General features: G+C 32.8%; 2 protein-coding genes across 9 annotated transcripts; both read left to right on the top strand.

The window, feature by feature from the left end:
• The first annotated feature begins 5,036 nt into the window (after window positions 1-5,036).
• Window positions 5,037-14,513, top strand: LOC114310609 (nicotinamidase 1-like). 8 transcript variants are annotated; one of them, XR_014341579.1, is made up of 9 exons: window positions 5,037-5,295; window positions 5,474-5,614; window positions 7,018-7,164; window positions 12,039-12,158; window positions 12,904-12,924; window positions 13,121-13,260; window positions 13,766-13,949; window positions 14,038-14,171; window positions 14,300-14,513. XR_014341579.1 is itself a non-coding variant. In XM_082890769.1 (8 exons), the coding sequence occupies exons 4-7, from the start codon at window positions 12,111-12,113 to the stop codon at window positions 14,079-14,081; spliced, it is 297 nt and encodes a 98-aa protein (XP_082746895.1). In that variant the 5' UTR covers window positions 5,037-5,295; window positions 5,474-5,614; window positions 7,018-7,164; window positions 12,039-12,110; the 3' UTR covers window positions 14,082-14,171; window positions 14,300-14,513. The 8 variants fall into 8 exon arrangements, 7 of the variants coding, with proteins under 7 accessions (XP_082746895.1, XP_082746900.1, XP_082746894.1 ...); XM_082890769.1 differs by lacking the exon at window positions 13,121-13,260; XM_082890774.1 differs by lacking the exon at window positions 7,018-7,164 and having other exon boundaries at window positions 5,047-5,295.
• LOC114271339 (uncharacterized) lies at window positions 9,783-11,536 on the top strand. Its single transcript, XM_082890766.1, has 3 exons — window positions 9,783-10,583; window positions 10,681-10,799; window positions 10,892-11,536. Exons 1-3 carry the CDS (start codon window positions 9,836-9,838, stop codon window positions 11,354-11,356), a joined length of 1,332 nt encoding a protein of 443 aa, XP_082746892.1. The 5' UTR covers window positions 9,783-9,835; the 3' UTR covers window positions 11,357-11,536.
• Window positions 14,514-17,747: the final 3,234 nt, after the last annotated feature.

The following is a 17,747-nucleotide window of genomic DNA, read 5'->3' on the forward strand; positions in this document are numbered from 1 at the left end:
CTGGATGATGGCGGTGCAAAAAATTCTGTTCTGTATATTTATTTATTTTTTACTTGTTCCGAATCTGAAAAAAAATAAATAAAAAAAAGTTTTTGATGATGATGAATATGAAAAAAAGTTGTTCTATTCTGTATATTTTTTTTTTAGTTCTAGATCTAGATCTGAATATGTATATATATATATATATATTTTAACAACTTTTTTATACAGAGGGAGGGAATTTGAACATCATCATCCGTTGCTCGAATTTGAATCTGATGAAGGGAGAGAGAGAGGGCATAGGAACCAGATCTTGTTAATTGAAGATGATGTTCAAGATGTTCATCATCATCAAAGTTTTTTAACAAAATTCTCTCCCTCAATTTGAATTTGAATCTGAGCAACGAATCATCATCATCAATTTCGTTTTGGTTCAAAATCGGATCATCATCATCAGATTCAAAAAATCTAACGTTAATTGAAGATGATGAAGATGATGATGATGTTCAAAATCTGAAGATGAAGGAAAAAAAAAAAAATGTTGAACCAGGTCTTGTTGTTGATCTGCAGAACCAAATTTTTTTTTTTGTTGATGTTGATGAACCCAGCAGCCAGATTTTTTTTTTTTTTGTTGTTGTTGATGTTGATCTGGATTGAAGATGAAGGAAAAAAAAAATTCTGTTGATGAACCCAGCAGCCAGACCTAGCTCCTCCTCCTCCTCCTCCTCCTCCTTCTTCTTCTTCTTTTTCATCATCTTCAGAAAAAACACGGAAAAAATTAAAAAAAAAAAAAGACATCAAAACGACGTCGTTTTGGTGTCAAGCCAAATTCGAGCCTTCGAATTTCGAGTTACGAATCGGAACTGCTTACACAAAATTTTAATATATATACATACATATATATATATATATATAGGGCCGTACCCATGGGTCAGCCATTGAAGAAACTATTCCACTCACGTTGCTAAATCTGTAGTTTTTGTTGCTAATTTTGTGGTTAGTGCTATCATAGTAGAACCATTGTAGCAAATTAGTAACAAGAACGGACCGAAGTAGGATTTCATTATCGGAGGGATCAAAACAAAAATATTTTTTTTTCACTATATACACAAAACACACACACATATATATGATATATAAATATAAATTATACATACATAAAAAAATTAAATACCATAGTAACAATTTCTAGTATGATGAATAAAGGGTGTTTAGGAAGTATTAGATTAGTATACTTTTTGACTTTTTACGAAAAAACGTGAAATATGGGTTGAGTTTGAAGTGATGTGGTAGAAAGGTGATGTAACTTAAATAAAATGATTATGACTTAAATATGATAATGTGCTAAAATTGCATGTGTTATTTCAGCACATGCCAAACAACTACTTAGTTTTTTTTCCCATTTAAAATAGAAAAAGAGATCAAGTCGAAAGAAGAATGGCGTATATATATATTATATTGGATGGTTATTTTATATATAAAATGAATATATATATATATATATATTTGAAGTTTTATGGCAAACAATAATGTTTACAGAAACAGGGAGTCATGGCCCCCAAAGTCATCTCCTAGTTCTGTCCCTGATTCCAAGTAATTTGTTTGATTCACTATAACATCGAAGGATCTTCTTATTCTTCTTCTTTTTTGTCAATAATTTGTTTAGCATGAAGCAGAAAGATGTTACAATTCAAAATAGATCCAGATTTACATGCATGAAACTGGTGCCTTTGCAGAAGATGCTTGTGACCACGTCGAACATTTGGTTAGTGAGATATAAAAGAAGTTGAATGAAACTCGACTCATGGATTGTCCTTTCAACCTGATTTATGTGGAGATTGCAACTAACCTTGCTAGGGTTTCTCAATTCATGTACTGGCATGGAGATGGCATGGAGATGTCATGTTGGAGGCAAGAACAAAGAGTGTTGACCCCATTCCCCCTTCTTATGTTTTAAATTTCAAAGTTAAACAGTCGTGTTTTCATATTACGGTTAAGTTGCAATCTGTTATTTTTATTGTGAAATTTAAAATTAATTATTTGTAACAAAAGGTAAACTTACGGGGAAATAATTGAACAATAAGTGCAGCAAAAAATACACAAGCGTGAAAAAAAAAATAATTATTAAAATATTTTACTTTTTTATATTTTTATAATTTTTTTTTTGTGCAGTTATTTTCTCTAAGGGCATGTTTGATTGAGTGAATTAGAGTATGGAATTGAGATTATTAATCCGTGGGCCCAATTATCCAATGTTTGTTTTAATATTTTGGTTTAGGATTATTAATCCAATAGATAATTAATCCAACAAATTTATAGGATTATTAATAATGGGATAGGGGTGAGATTATTAATCCAATGGATATTAATCCAATTGGATAGTGAATACCACACTAATTTAATTAAATTATTAATACTTCACTATTAATCTTGTGAATCAAACATAACCTAAATGTATTGTAAAATAAACCCACAAAATTAATCACATGATGTACTTGATTCAATAATGAAAGGGAAGAAAAAGTATGGCCTCTGCCTATAATAATGTATCATCTGATAACGCCACGGCTGGTTGGCAGATTCATGGGGCTTAGACAAGTTTTGAAAGCGAAATCATTCTACATATATTTTTTTTATAAAAAGATTACAGATATAGTAGTAAGTTATTAATAATTTTTTTTATTATTTAGTAGTTAGAAAAGGTTTCTTATACATATAATCATTAAAATTTATTTTTATATATTAAAATATGAAAAAATTATTAAAAAAACTCAAAAAATATAAAATAAGGTATTGTTATTTTATGATTATATTATTCGCTGATATTTGATAACGTAATGATTATATTATTGTAATATGATATCTGATAACACAATCATAATTCACACAAATCACAATTCACTAATTATTTGACAACGAAACACAAATTATTGAAAAAATTTTGGGAGAAAAAACTAAGGCAAAATTATTCAATTAAATTATGATAAAGGGAGAGGACAAAAAAATTAGGACAAACAATGTTAAGGAAAATAAATTAGAGTAAAACTATTCAATTAAAACATGATAAAAGAAAGAGGGCAAAAAAATAAAGATAAAGTTATTTATTCTATTAAAATCTTGACATTAGACTCTATTTAGACTCATTATATCATATATATTTATTTGGACTAATTACACAAAACTTTAATTGAGCCTAACAACAATTATGTATATTTATATATTTTTAATTTGGCCCAACAGATTTTTTTTTAGGGGCCTTTTGGACGGGCCTCAAATAATAAAAAGATTAAGCTTTGAACTTTTAATATAATATAAAACTAATTTGAGGCCTTATTTTAAGTCAAAATTTAGGGACCCTAGGCACAGGTCTTAGTGGCCTTAGTCCAAGGTCGGCCCTAGATAAGGCCACCTACTGACATAGTAGTAATAAAAATTATGTGGTTTATTAAATGATTTTTTTTATATGTTTTAATAAAAAAAATCATGAGGTTTAGATTAGTTTCTCAAATTTGAAGTAGTTTTGAATTATTTCTTAAACTCAATCATGTTGTTTTATGAAATTGTGCTTTTAAAATCTTATAAATGCAATTTCAATTTTTGTTATGATAAATAATTTAAAGTTATGTTTTGAAAGTTATTTTTTCAATTTCGCTACAGAGCTCGAAAGTTCCGAGCTCGAAATCAGCTCGAATTCAAAACGCCGTCGTTTTGGAATATTTTTTTTTTTTCCGTCCTTTCCAGGTAGTAGAAGAAGAAGGTAAAAGAAGAAAGAAGAGGAGGAGAGGAGCAGAGAGAGAGAGATAGTGGAATTTTTTTTTTCTTTCATCCTTTCCATAACTGGAAATCAAACCAAAAATCATCATCAACACAACAGAAAATCAAACCAAAAATCATCATCAACACAACACAGAGAGAGAGAGAGAGAGAGTGGAATTTTATTTTATTTTTTTCATCCTTTCCATAACTGGAAATCAAACCAAAAATCATCATCAACACAACAAAAATCATCATCATCAATCAAACACATCATCATCATCACACATAGAGATTAACCAAAAAACAAACCCACAATAGAGATCAACCAAAAAAAAAAAAAAATGTAAAAACCCACCCAACACATCAAAATCAAAAATCAAAATAAAAAAAAAACCAAATCTACACAAATCTACCATCACCATCACCGTCTTTCGCCCATCGTCGCACTGTTGCCCACGTCTCGCACCGTCGCCAGCTCTCTCTCTCTCTCTTCCTTCCAGCTCTCTCTCTCTCTGTCTGTGTGTTCGCCTTCCCTCTCTTTCTTTTCTCTTCCTCTCTTTCTCTCACTCTCTCTCTTCCTTTTCAGATATAAAGGTGAAAAAAAAAAAAAATCCAAAACGACGTCGTTTTGGCATTCGGGGGATTCGGGCCGTTGCAATTTCGAGCTCTCACGCATTTTTCTTATTTTTTTAACCCAAAAATATAAATAAATAATGGCATAATGTTCTTTGTAATCACTTTTATGAGTATTGTAACATTTACACCAAATCTAATACTCTTTATTTCATATAAAAGTTTAGAGGGAAGTGATAGATTAGCATAAAGAAAATAAATAGACATATAGTACATGAAAAATGTTTGAAACTCATAAAAAAAAAAAATTATAATGTGACTCGCAATGATATAGCAGGAAATATGTTAATTTTTAATTTATCATTACTCAATTGTTTAGAACTTATTTCTCTTATCATATTATTGTCGGTCAAATTAAATATACAAATTGTAGGTCTCTAGTACTACTTTATAGTACATTAATGATTTTTTGGTGAGTCTTGCTATCGACTTTCTTAATGACGGGATGTCACATAGAATAAGCTATTTGGTGTTCTTGGAATATAGTCATATAATGCCTTAGAAGTGTTATGATTGATGGATGAGGTGGATTGATGCTTTTGTATTGGGTCACACTACAAGAAAAATAGGATATTACGACGTTTTTTTTGCTGGCGCTTTTGAAAAACGTCGTGAAATCTCCTATAATTTTTCCCTTTTCAGCAAATTTAATTACCCCATCTCATTTTGTACGCCATTATTAAAAAATTGTGAAATAACATTTGAGAGAGAGAGGCAGGACTTCTCTGATCAGAAGAGAGGCGTGACTTTTGAGAGAGAGAGAGAGAGAGAGAGATAGAGGCAGAGAGAGAAATCAAGACCTTGGATCTTCGATCTCCATCGATTCTTTGGTTGTATGATCTGGAAATTCTTGTTCTATACTTGATTTGAGCGTTTGTCTGTAATATCGTTCGAATCCCTCTTATCTAAGTCGATCTAGGGCGCAAGGTTAGAGTTTTTTTTATATGGATTTGCTACATTCGCACAAGATTTGTAGACTTTCATGGCTTAAACTAACGATTTATAGTTAATTTCTAGTTTCTTTTCTTTTGTTTTGCATTTTCTCTTTTTGAATCAATTTTTCTAGGGTTTTGAGTGTCGTGTTAATGTCTCTGATCATGTATAGGATAAGCAAGCAGCGTTGGATCTGGATCGTTAGCAACAGTGAGTAGAAGCAAGCTCAACGACGTAGAGATGTAGATCTTATTCTCAGATCTGCTCTCTATCCGATCAGATCTGCTCTCTGTCTCTCCGATCTGCTATTATGGTAATATCAAATCTGTTTTCTCAATCTCTCCGATTGAATTTCACGTATTCTCTTCATTTCTCTATGAGATTTGGACCTCTCTCTCTGTGTTTTTGATTGGACCTCTCTCTCTGTGTACCATTTTCCTTGCACATCAAATGTTCGATAAAATGTGTCAATGGAAAAATTTTGTTATTTTTATTCTATCTTTTAATTTTTAGCCAAACACTGAAAATAAAAATGATGATGAAACTTTTACTATAAAATAAACTTTTATCAATGTAGTATTTTCTGCCAATCTGCAAGGGGTGTTATCTGTCTACCATGGGATCTTGTGCACCCTTAATGATAATAATGTGAAAAATAGTTGTAGTGAATTATGTAATCATCTATCTCACAATCTTTTTGTTGTCTATAATATTAGCTCCCATTATCTTTCTTGATATCCTCTTGATATTGTTTTCTATGAGAAATATCAAATGCTCCATTTTTGGAGATAAATGTTCTGGACATTTGAAGATTCACCCACATTTTTAGTTTGATGTCAAATGAACTTGTCTAAACGGTTATTTTGATACTAAGAATAGTCATTATCAGGTTGGACTGTTATCAAGCATGAATATGAAGTAACTAGGCAGCTATAGACTAAAGATTTTGATCCATAGCTTCTTATTTGTTAAGTGACTTGTTTGTCATATTGTTCAAAAACGGTCTTTTACTTTTGTTTGTAAATCTTACATTTTAATATTGAAATGGCAGAGGACGCACACTTTGCTTGTGATTTTCATTAGAAAGGTCATGATAAAATAATAAAGTTCTCTATTATATATTTTCTTGAATGCTGGTTTCCTGATATTGGGATGATTTGAAAGAAAAAAATTTCTACATACAATTCTTTTATGAGTTAAATCCATGAAACACTGAAACAAATCTGAGAATCATTATATATCTTATATTTTGGGTCAGAAAGATCACACTGTAATTATTCCTATTTGGAACTTCAAGGCTATGCTTGATCACACAGTAATTATTCTTATTTGGTCGAATCCATTAGCTGGGAAGGAGTAACATCTCTGAAGTCTCTAACTGTTCTTTTTTTTTTGAAGGTGTTTAACTCAAGTCTTTCTTTAATATGTTCCTTCCAAGATATGATCAGAAATTTTTATAACAGAAACTTGAATATACTGGTGTTACAGCTAAAGAGTCAAGTATATTCACTGTTGTTATTGTGTCTGCAACTAGTGATGGTTATTGAGCCTATTTGTTGTTCATAACCATTTGTTATCAAACCACCACCATCACTTAAAAATATGGTAAAGACAAGACCCCCCAACCCACAAGGGAGCCATTTGCTAGATTTCAAGAAGAATTCACTTTTTATATAGTTCACTGTTTGCTGATTTATAAAATCTCTCTTCTTCCAGATTATTGATGAAAAGTTTGATTAAAAAGTATCAAAGAGAAATATCAAGCCTCAAACTAGAACTTGATCAGTGGCTACATTCAGACTTACAGTTTTTGAAGAGCCAAACCGAGGGGTTGTGATACAAGTAGGAAGAAAGCTTTTACAGGTAGAAAAAACATCAAGTTAGTTTCTTTTATTTGGTAATAGTCACAATCAAAAATACATTAGTCTCAAAGCAATATGGTCTCCTTATGTTCATAATCAATTTGATGGTTTATTATTCTCATTATCTGTGCAGAATATTAAGTCCTGTAGTTTGTCTTATTAGGAAAACTAACAGGTTATCCAGTGTTGTCAAAGTTGCGCCTAGGCGCAAGGCGAGTCAAGGCGCACCATCTGCGCCTGTACAGGTACCAGGCGAGGCGGCTTGAGCCAGGCGAGCGCCTTAGCCGCGACTTTAGCAAGGCGAGAGAGGCGCAAGGCTCTCACCTAGGCGCGACTGAGCATTTAATCTGTAGATCAGATCGAACGACTCAGATTCGACTCAGATGAACCTTTAGAATGGGTCAAAATCATAGAGGATCAGAACTCATGTACCATATCAGCCGAATAGGACTCAGATTAATCCTAATCGAAGTCGTCTCTCCCTCTTTCGCCTCGCAATCGACTTCGAGCTGCTGGAGCTAGACTTGGTCTGCGACTACGACTGCGACACAAGAGCTGGACTTCGATTGCGACACTGGATCGACTTTGGCTGAGCAGGTTCGACTCTCTCTCCCCTTCTCCTTTTTCTTCGTCTCGACACTGGTCGTTCGACTTCGACATTCATTTTTTTTTTCCTTTTCTTTTTTTTCCTTCGGCTTCGCAGGTTCAGTCCTCTCTTTTTTTTTTCCTTTTCTTTTTTTTTTCAATTATTTGAGTTTATGTTTTTTCAACACTGATTCAACCCATTATGATTATTACATAAATAAATAAATTAATTCATACATACATAAATAAAAAAAATAGATACATTACATTACATCCATTATGATTATATTAAAATTGATTCATCATTATACTGAAATTAATTAATTGATCATTAATTAAAAAAATAGAAAATTGATTCATGAGTTAATTAATTCATACATTCATTACAGTACATACATTGAATCATAACATTAATTAATTCATAAATTGATTCATAAGTTAATTAAAAAAATAGAAAATTGATTAATTAATTAGAAAAGATTAATGTGTTGTGATTAATAAGAATTTAATGTGTTGTATGTGTTGTGATTAATGTGATTAATAAGAATTTAATAAGAATTTAATTGATTAATAAAGATTAATCAATTTATCAATTAATCAATTTATTGTGTTGTGATTAATGGGTTGTGATTAAAAAAATAGAAAATTGGTTGATTAATTAATTGATAAATTGATTCATAAGTTAATCAATTTATTAATGTGATGAATTAATAAATTGGTCAAAGTTTTTCTTGAAAAAATAATGTAACATAGGAATGAATGTAATGGAATGTAATGTACATTAATTAATTAATTCATCATTAATTAAAAAAATAGAAAATTGATTCATACATTACATACATTAATTAATTCATCACATAACATACATTACATTCATTATACTGAAATTGTTTTTCTGTTATTTATTTTTTGTGTTGTGTAGTAAGTACTATTACTGAGTAGAAAGTGACATCGGAAAGTAATAGAAAAGATCCGGCGTGGCAATATGCCCATTTGGTGGAGGAGAATAATTTAAACAAGTTTGAGTGTAATTTTTGTGGTAAAGTATCAAATGGAGGTGTTTATCGGGTGAAACAACACTTTGCGGGAGGTTATAGGAATGTTACTGCTTGCCCGAAGTGTCCGTCTCATGTAAGAGAAGAGATTAGAGAGTTCATGTCCAAAAAAAAGACACAAAAAGAAGAAATGAACATGTTGCCTGATTTTGATGACATGGACATGGAAGATGAAGATGAAGATGATGATGTTGTTGAGATCAATGTTAATAAACACCGCAAGTTGACAAGTAGTAGCCAAGGTTCATCCAAATCCAAATCCAAATAAAAAATGCCAAAGAGAAAAGGGCCTATGGATGTTTACTTCACACCCAATTCTGAATCAGTGGTGAAAAATCGAAGAGACCAAGCAAAAGGGAAACAAACAAAAATTGATGCAAATGACCCTTACAAAAAAGAAATGAGAGCTCGGGCACTGCAAAGATTTGCAAGGTGGATGTATGATGCTGGTATCCCTTTCAATGCAGTAAATTATGAGAGTTTTGGACCAATGATTGAAGCCATTGGCCAATATGGTCCTGGTATGAAGCCACCGACTTATCATGAAGTGCGGGTTACCCAACTCAAAAAAGAAGTGAAACATACTGAAGATTTGATGAAGTATCATAAAGAGGATTGTGCAAAATACGGGTGTTCCATAATGGCTGATGGTTGGACTGATAAGAGAGGAAGGACATTGATTAATTTTTTAGTTAATTGTCCAAGAGGAACCATGTTTGTTGAGTCGGTTGATGCTTCTAGCTATTCCAAGGATGGGCAAAAGCTATTTGAATTACTAGACAAGTTTGTGGAAAAAGTTGAAAAAGAGAATGCCATGCAAGTTATCACTGATAGCACTGCAGCTAATGTGTTGGCGGGTAAGAATATTTCCTCATTCCTTACATTAAAATTGTTTACTCATAATTTGTTTTGTATTTAAAATTTAAAAACTTGAAAATAATAATTCTTCATTATTGTTACATTATAGGGAGGTTTTTGGAAGCTAAGTATGAACAGTTGTATTGGACACCATGTGCTGCTCATTGTTTGGACATGATGTTAGAAGACATTTTCAAGATACCTAGACTGAAAAAGACATTTGAAAGGGGTATTGCAGTACATGGCTACATTTACAATCGGCCTACGTTGCTAAACATGATGAGGCGCTATACAAATTTGAAGAATTTGATCAAGCCTGCAAAAACTAGATTTGCAACCGCTTTTTTGACTTTGTCTAGGATGCATCAACAAAAAAACAATTTGAGAAAGATGGTCACCTCCGAAGACTGGACCTCAAGCAAATGGGCAAAGGAGCCACAAGGTAAAAGAATGGCACAAACTTTGTTGATGCCTTCATTTTGGAATACTGTTGTGTTTGCCCTTAAGGTCTCGGGTCCTCTTGTCAAAGTGCTTAGATTGGTTGATACTGAGAAGAAACCTCCCATGGGATACATTTATGAGGCAATGGATAGGGCAAAAGAATGCATTGCAAGTTCATTTGATCATAAAGAAGAGAAGTATAATGAAATCTTCGAAATCATTGACAAAAGATGGGATGTCCAATTACATCGACCTTTACATGCAGCTGCGCATTTTCTTAACCCAGAATTCTTTTACCCAAAAGCGTTAGAGGTGCAAAGAGATCATGAAGTGATGAATGAGTTTTATGAATGCATGCAAAGGTTGGTCCCGGATGTCACTGTTCAAGATTTGATCACTAATGAGATGAGTATTTATATAAAGGCTGAGAGTCTTTTTGGCAAGGCTGTTGCGATTAGGCAAAGAAATACAAGAGCACCAGGTAATATATTATAGACTCATAGAGTTTATTTTTAGTAATACTTTTAGTAAAACTTAATACTTGGTAACAATTATTTCTAACTAGTGGATTATCGCAGCTGATTGGTGGGCATCATATGGTTCTTATACTCCAAACTTGCAAACTTTTGCTATAAAAGTCCTTAGCCTAACATGTAGTTCATTGGGTTGTGAACGAAATTGGAGTGTATTCGAACATGTGAGTATTTAACATTCTAACTAATTTTTTGTTGAATTCAAATATTTTTTATTCTCATTATATAGAATTTAATATCTTTTCAATACTTGCAGCTTCATAGCAAGAAAAGAAATAGATTGGAACAACAACGTCTCAATGATTTAGTGTATGTCAAATGCAATAGAACATTGAGATTTAGGTATGACATGCGCAACACTCTTGATCCCATATCTTTGCAAAATATTGATGAAAGCAATGAGTGGTTGCTTGGGAGGATGGATGGAGAATCAGATGAAGATAATGAGCCTGTGTTTGATGATGATGATGGCTTGACGTGGGCTACTGTTGCTAGAGCTTCTGGAGTAGAAGAAAGTAGCCATGCAAGTAGAGCAACAAGTTCACGCTCAAAAGCACAACCGAGGATATCTAAACCATCAACATTGACTCCACTTCAATTAATAGATGAAGAGGAAGCGGGCTCAGATGACACAGAGGAGGAATATGTTGAGGGATACAAATCAACTGATGGAGAAGAAGATGATAGTTTGCTTGCCATTGATGTTGAGGATGATGATTGACTGACACCGACCTAACCTACCCTTTCTTTTGATATTGATGTTTTTAAGTGTTAAGTTAAGACATATATTAATATTTGTTGGATATTTATGTTTTGGATGTTTAGTGTTTATGTTTTTATTTTATTGAATGTGGATTATTTGATCTTTGAAAATTGGAATGTTATGTAATATGCACTTTCATGGCTTTGAGAATTATTCTATATTTTGTCTTGAATCTTGATTACTTTTTATTTTTTAAAAATTGTCTTACTACTATGAATGATTAGTCTATATTAATTTTTCTATTTTTTACGAATATTGTGCGCCTTACTTCAATAAAGCCCGCGCCTCGCCTTGCGCCTAGGCTCCAAGAGACCTTCGGCGCCTTAGTGCGCCTTAGTGCGCCTTGAGCCTTCAAAAACACTGAGGTTATCATTGAATAATTCTTTTGTAACTTGGCATATAGCGATCATCTTTTGATGTAGTCATTGTTAAGTGACCTAATAGTTGTACTGCTTGGATGGATGGTGTGACAACCTTTTTGTCCCCGAAAAAACTGCACTCTTGAACTATCGCCAGCTATAATTCTAGACTCCACAGTATATATATATATATATTTATTTTTGCAAAATAGATGGTAAAGAAAATATTGGAAAATTGATAGTCAATCATTCTCATGATTTGATTCTCACTGGAAATGCAGGTAAGCAATAGTTTATTGCAAGAAACTGGGAGCACAGGGAGCAGTAAAGTTGGGACCATCCTTGGTTGGGGAATGGCAGCCATCTACATGGGCGGGCGGCTTCCACAAATTTGCTTAAATGTGAGAATTTCCATGTCATTTTTTTATTCCTCTGCTTCTACTATAAAGTTTTTGTGGTTTCTGATGGTGGTAACAAATACATCCAAACTGAGATTTGCATGTGTAGCATGATTAGTATTGGAAAAGAGAAATGGGCAGATCATATATAGAGTCCTTCCCCTTTTGATGCTTTTCTAATAGCTTGTTATTTATCAAGAGGATTGCAGAAAGAATCCTAAACAAAAAAAACTAATAAGAACTTGCATTGGCTGTTGACTATTTTTATTTATCAAAAGTAATAATAATAATAATAATAATAATAATAATAGTAATAACAACTGGGCTGATTAGATATTTGGCATGAATTTGTAGAATGGGTAAATGAGTAAATAGAAGAATACGTGCCCTTTTTGATTGACCTCATTTTTGTAAATTGGCTATGAAAACCTTTCCATTTGTTTCTCAAACTTTGTTTAATCTGTTTTAAATTGACTACTTGATTACAGAAAAATTCCTAAAGAAGAAAAAATAATAACCAGGCTGATCAGATATTTGGCATGAATTTGCAGAATGGGTAAACGAGTAAATAAAAGAATACTTGCCTCGTTGATTGACCTCATTTCTGTAAATTGGCTTTAAAAACCTTTCCATTTGTTTCTCAAACTTTGTTTAATTTGTTTTAAATTGACTAGTCAATTCAATGCTAATATTAGAAAATGGAATGCATATTATCAAATCTAACTTGTGGTTGATTCTTGATATGCAGATTAGAAGGGGCAATGTTGAGGTAAGCATTTCCTTCTTTGATGTTCAGTACATAAATATTTATGTAGTAATTCAAATTTAGAGTGGAAAAATAGGCCCATTGCTTTGTGTAATTGTAAAAACTCTAGAGGTTTAAGTCTGAATGCAGCCACTTGACAGTTGAATTATTAAATTGCTTTGTGAATTGTTTTGTGGTTCTCTTTTTTGGGTTTTGAAAGATGGTATTGAAGACAGTAGATCTTTTGAAGAATGAAATTCCATTTGAAGAAGAATCAGTAGATTATCTGAAGATGTCAGGACTGGTTTAGTTCTCGTCAACATCATCAATGGCTTCTGCACCATTGGGGCTGGAAATCTGGTCTCTCTCCTCCCCTCTCTATCTTTTCATTATTACCCAGTTTCAATTATTTTGTAATGGATAGATTTTTCTTTACTTCAAATTAATATGGATTAGTCCATCAGTCTAACATGACCTTCATTGATAATCAACTTCTTCATCTTCTAAGTTTAAAGTTTATATGTGTAGATTAGTTATGAAAAAATTACTGAATAAGTTGATAAAATAGATATATGACTGCTATTGATAGTGCAATACTAAATAAACGAGTATCTCCGCTAGATGGAAGAATATTCAAGCAATTTTGTCCACATCTGCTAACCCACTTGCACAGCAGATTGTTTAAACTTGGCTTAAAAAGCTTAGCGATTTTAAAATCTATTCAAGTTTAGCTTGTTCACAAAACCAGCTAATCTCAAATGAGTTTTTAACACGACACATTGTTTGGTTCTCTTTGTGGTCTGAAATTGAGTTGTTATGTTATGATGGTTGAGTTTGTGTTTGGTTGGTTGAGTGTTTTTTTTAGGCACCCACAGAGCCCAACAGTCAGATCAATGAAATGATTGATGAATCGGCAAGACTGGCGAAAGTGTTTTGCCATAAGAAATGGCTAGTTCTTGCATTTCTTAATTCCCACTATCCTGGAAAACTTGAACATCCCTATCCTCCTCATTGCGTCATTGGCACTGATGAATCTAATTTGGTTCCTGGTATAAGTGCACTCTGTTTTCTCTGTTTTTTTGATCTATGCATTCTATAATTCAATTCTCAGGCTCTCTCTCTCTCTCTCATGTGCAGCTCTGAAATGGTTGGAGAAGGAACCAAATGTAACGATAAGGTGAAAAGATTGCTATGATGGATATCTGGGTTCAATGGAAGAGGATGGTTCTAATGTGTTTGCGGATTGGGTGAAAAATAACCAGATTAAAGCTGTAAGTATATATTTGCTATTAGTAGATGGATATAGATATTCCCATCAATCCTTAATCACTTTAACTTCGCATTATATCCAAACAACTTGTCCAATTCTCATAGATGTCTTATTTTGTTTTAAGTGCAGGCATTTGGAGTACCACTTTAGAAGCCATGGCAGAAAGTGAACTTAATGTCATGAAGTAGTAGTGTGTCATGATCTGATCATGTCTATAAATATTTTTAATTTTTTGTTATGTCATAAATTTCTATTGGTCAAATTTGTATTTTTCTAAAAATATTTATGGCTTAATTGGTTCCAATTTATTTTGCATGTTAAAAGTGATTAAATGTTTCAGTTATTGTGAATTGTGTAATTTGAATTTTGCTTTTGTTGGTCTTTTTCTTGTTCTTTTTTATTTATTTATTTTTTTTGAGGAAGGAATTCATATTTGGAAAAAATTCTGATTAGGTTAAGATTTTTTTATTTTGAAAAAAAAAGCTTTTAGCAACGTTTTAATAAAAATGCCACGCTAAGTTGTTAATATGACGTCATTTGTGGGTGGGAAACTTTTATGCTGGCGTTTAAAAAAACGCCACAAAATGTCTTGTACGGCGTTTATAAAACGTCGTTAAGTTATAGCGACGGCCGCATCTTCGACGTAATTTTAAAACGCCAGTATATGTTTTTCCGACGTTTTTGAAACGCCGGTAAAAGTTAATTTTCCTGCAGTGTCATTTGGAAAATAACAAGGACTATGGTATTTGGTAATTGATAAAAGATATTGTCAAGTGATATTCCTAGATTGCCAAATTACTATTTAGAGAATGAGTGTAACAAAGAGGACAAAATAAATAAATAAAAACTATTCTTCAAATCAATAATAGGTCACATCAATCAATATCTATCAACATCTCCTCTTTACTTTTCTACTTACTTTTTTTTATTTTTCTACACATTTTTTTATTATAAAAAATCAAAAAAATGCACGAACATCCCAAAGATTTTCTTATAATACTTATGCACGTTTTACATATTTCAAATATCTAAAAAAGCAAAAATCACTTTTAGCTACTTCTTAACTAATGCTATAAATAAGGAAAAATTACATTTCAGTATAAGTTTTTAAAAAATTTTTAAAATTAGTGAAAAAGTTTATCAATTTTAATAATTAAAGTTATAATTTTTTTTTTTATAAATTTATAAATGTTTTGTAGAAAGACCACATTGTTTGGTTCCAATTTTCATAATTTAATTTTTTTTAAATTGAGTTTTTTTATTTTTCATATTTTTAGTGATTTTTTTAATATTTTAAACAATTTTTTTACTTTTTAAATGCATATCACCTAAATATACATAGCAAGTAAAATATTTATAAAAAAATATTTTAAAAAATCAATAAATACAAGAACACAAAAATATATTGAATTTTTGTATTTATTATATTTTTTAATTATATTTATATTAAGTATATCTAAAAAATAAAAAAAAAATTGTTCAAAATAGTAAAAAAAATCACTAAAAATACAAAAAACAAAAAACAAGGAAAAAAGAAAAAAAGAAAAAACGCAATTTAAAAAAAAATTAAATTCAGAAATTGAAACCAAAATTTCTCTATAAATAAAGTAGAGCCACTAGGCAGTATAGGTAAAACAAACACGAGGTGTAGTAAGAAAAAAGATCAAACAATCATGGCTTCGAACCTTCTTGTCCCAAACCCAGTTTGTAGTTTGACTAGTTCCCGATTTCCATTGCATAAAAGAAGCCAACTCTCATTGGAATCTCCATCAATCTGTAAAACCCAAGTTTCAAAAACTCTCTGGTTCTACTGCAATTGCATGACTAGTAATACTAGCAGTAGCAGTGTTACCAAGAAGACTCAACCTGGTGATCAAACTATTGTTAGGCGATTAGCAAACTACAAGCCTCCTGTTTGGAAATATGATTTTCTACAGTCACTCACTAGCACTTACGTGGTACGTACAATTTATTTGTTTTGGATAATATATATATATATATATATATTGTACGGGAAAGAAATACGCCTTCTCGTATAATCCTATTGACCAAGTCCACGCTCCTCCGTACGACGTCGCTTTGTCACCTGAAAACACAAACGTGAGCTAGCCGGCGGGTGTGTGCCGGAAACCTCTCCGATGCCTAAGTCAGTGGGTTTGATAAATAGACAAAGCTCTATGTTTTCAGAAAGCAAAATTGTGTTGTGTTCTGTTACCTCCTCCAAGGTGATGCTTGTGAGCTTTTATAAGTTTCGTGTGGCACAATCCTAGTAGGACTTTTATTCCTCCATGCAGAGTCCTCATAGGATTCATACTCCTAAGGATAATGCTTATCCTTTAACACCCCCCTCACTGCTTAAACCAAGTGAGATGGTTTGTACCATGGCCGAACTATAACATGACCGAAATAACTTGACTGTGCAGAGCCACTGAGTAGGCCGAACTTCCTTAGTTCGGTTCTGCTTTTAATCCTCCTTATCTCGGTTCTCTCTTGTTCAACCTATGGCACGGTTGGAAAATACCTAACCAATTGCGACCGGTATAACTCATAGGTCGGTCTAATTCAAAGACACTGTCAGACCGACCTATTCAAGGGACATCATGACCAGACTAAATCCGCGACCGGACCTACTCCAAGCTACACCGGACCGAAGTAACTTTATCAATTCTTGGGCCAGAGTAATTATACTTCTTCTGGGCCGGAATAACATTATGGCCTTTTACCAAGTCCTTCATACTTTGGGCCACAAAAGTCCATCTCACAGTTCGGCCCAATTTTCTCCAAAAATTACCCTCTCAATTGCCCCTTAATTCCATCTGCACAGCATGATTGGGATTACCAGTCCACCAACCGAGCTGAAGTTATTAAACCTTTCCAGCCCAGCTAAAAAACCCTTTAGCCTCTCCAGCCGAGCCAAAAACTCTTGGGCCCTTAAGCTGAGCTAATTTTACTTCGGGCTTCACTTTGTCCGGTCAAAACGTCTCTTCAACCACGACTGTAATGCTTCCCTTTCCGTATACACGTGGCACGCTCCCATTCGTAGAAGGCAGCTGTCAACGCCGTCTTCGTGTTTCGCGATTTTTGAACAGTTCCCGCTTCTTCCCCTCTCTCCTTTTTCACAAAACCACCCTTTCACTTTTCCAATCATTTACTTTACTCCCTTCTTCTTCTTTCTCTTGTTCTTGAGCCCTGAGTTTGAGCTAGCTGTGTTCGTGCCCTCCATTGCTGCAACAGTTTTCATCTTCAGTCCCTTCTTCTTTAATCTGGTAAGCGAATCTACTTTCCTTCCCTGTTTTTGCTTTCGTATTTGCTTCTATACATTTGGTTTACTGTATTTTTGCAAAACATGTTCTTTCCTTTCTGCTTTGCCTCTGTATTTTCATGAAAAAACACTAGCAGAACTCATGTGCGTATGAATTTCTGTAAAAAACTAGTCTTAGATCCAAAATAATGCAGCGACCGATCTAGGGTACTGTTTGTCTATATAGGCAGATCACTTTCAGTCAATAGCCGAACTAGAACTTGTAGAGATGTCAGTAGTTTCAAAAAATAACCTTCTGATTCACTTTAGCCAAAA

This window comes from Camellia sinensis, chromosome 10, assembly GCF_055761805.1.
Source record: "Camellia sinensis isolate YWXY chromosome 10, ASM5576180v1, whole genome shotgun sequence".
In the NCBI taxonomy this organism is placed as follows: Eukaryota; Viridiplantae; Streptophyta; class Magnoliopsida; order Ericales; family Theaceae; genus Camellia; species Camellia sinensis.

Bases quoted from the DNA above. Each gene is read 5' to 3' on its own strand.
- LOC114310609 (XM_082890767.1), top strand. From the start codon at position 12,033: ATGCAGGTAAGCAATAGTTTATTGCAAGAAACTGGGAGCACAGGGAGC. The intron at 12,159-12,903 runs GTGAGAATTTCC...CTTGATATGCAG, and splicing joins TTCCACAAATTTGCTTAAAT to ATTAGAAGGGGCAATGTTGA. The intron at 13,950-14,037 runs GTATAAGTGCAC...TCTCATGTGCAG, and splicing joins TGAATCTAATTTGGTTCCTG to CTCTGAAATGGTTGGAGAAG.
- LOC114271339 (XM_082890766.1), top strand. From the start codon at position 9,836: ATGATGTTAGAAGACATTTTCAAGATACCTAGACTGAAAAAGACATTT. The intron at 10,584-10,680 runs GTAATATATTAT...GGATTATCGCAG, and splicing joins AAGAAATACAAGAGCACCAG to CTGATTGGTGGGCATCATAT. The intron at 10,800-10,891 runs GTGAGTATTTAA...CAATACTTGCAG, and splicing joins ATTGGAGTGTATTCGAACAT to CTTCATAGCAAGAAAAGAAA.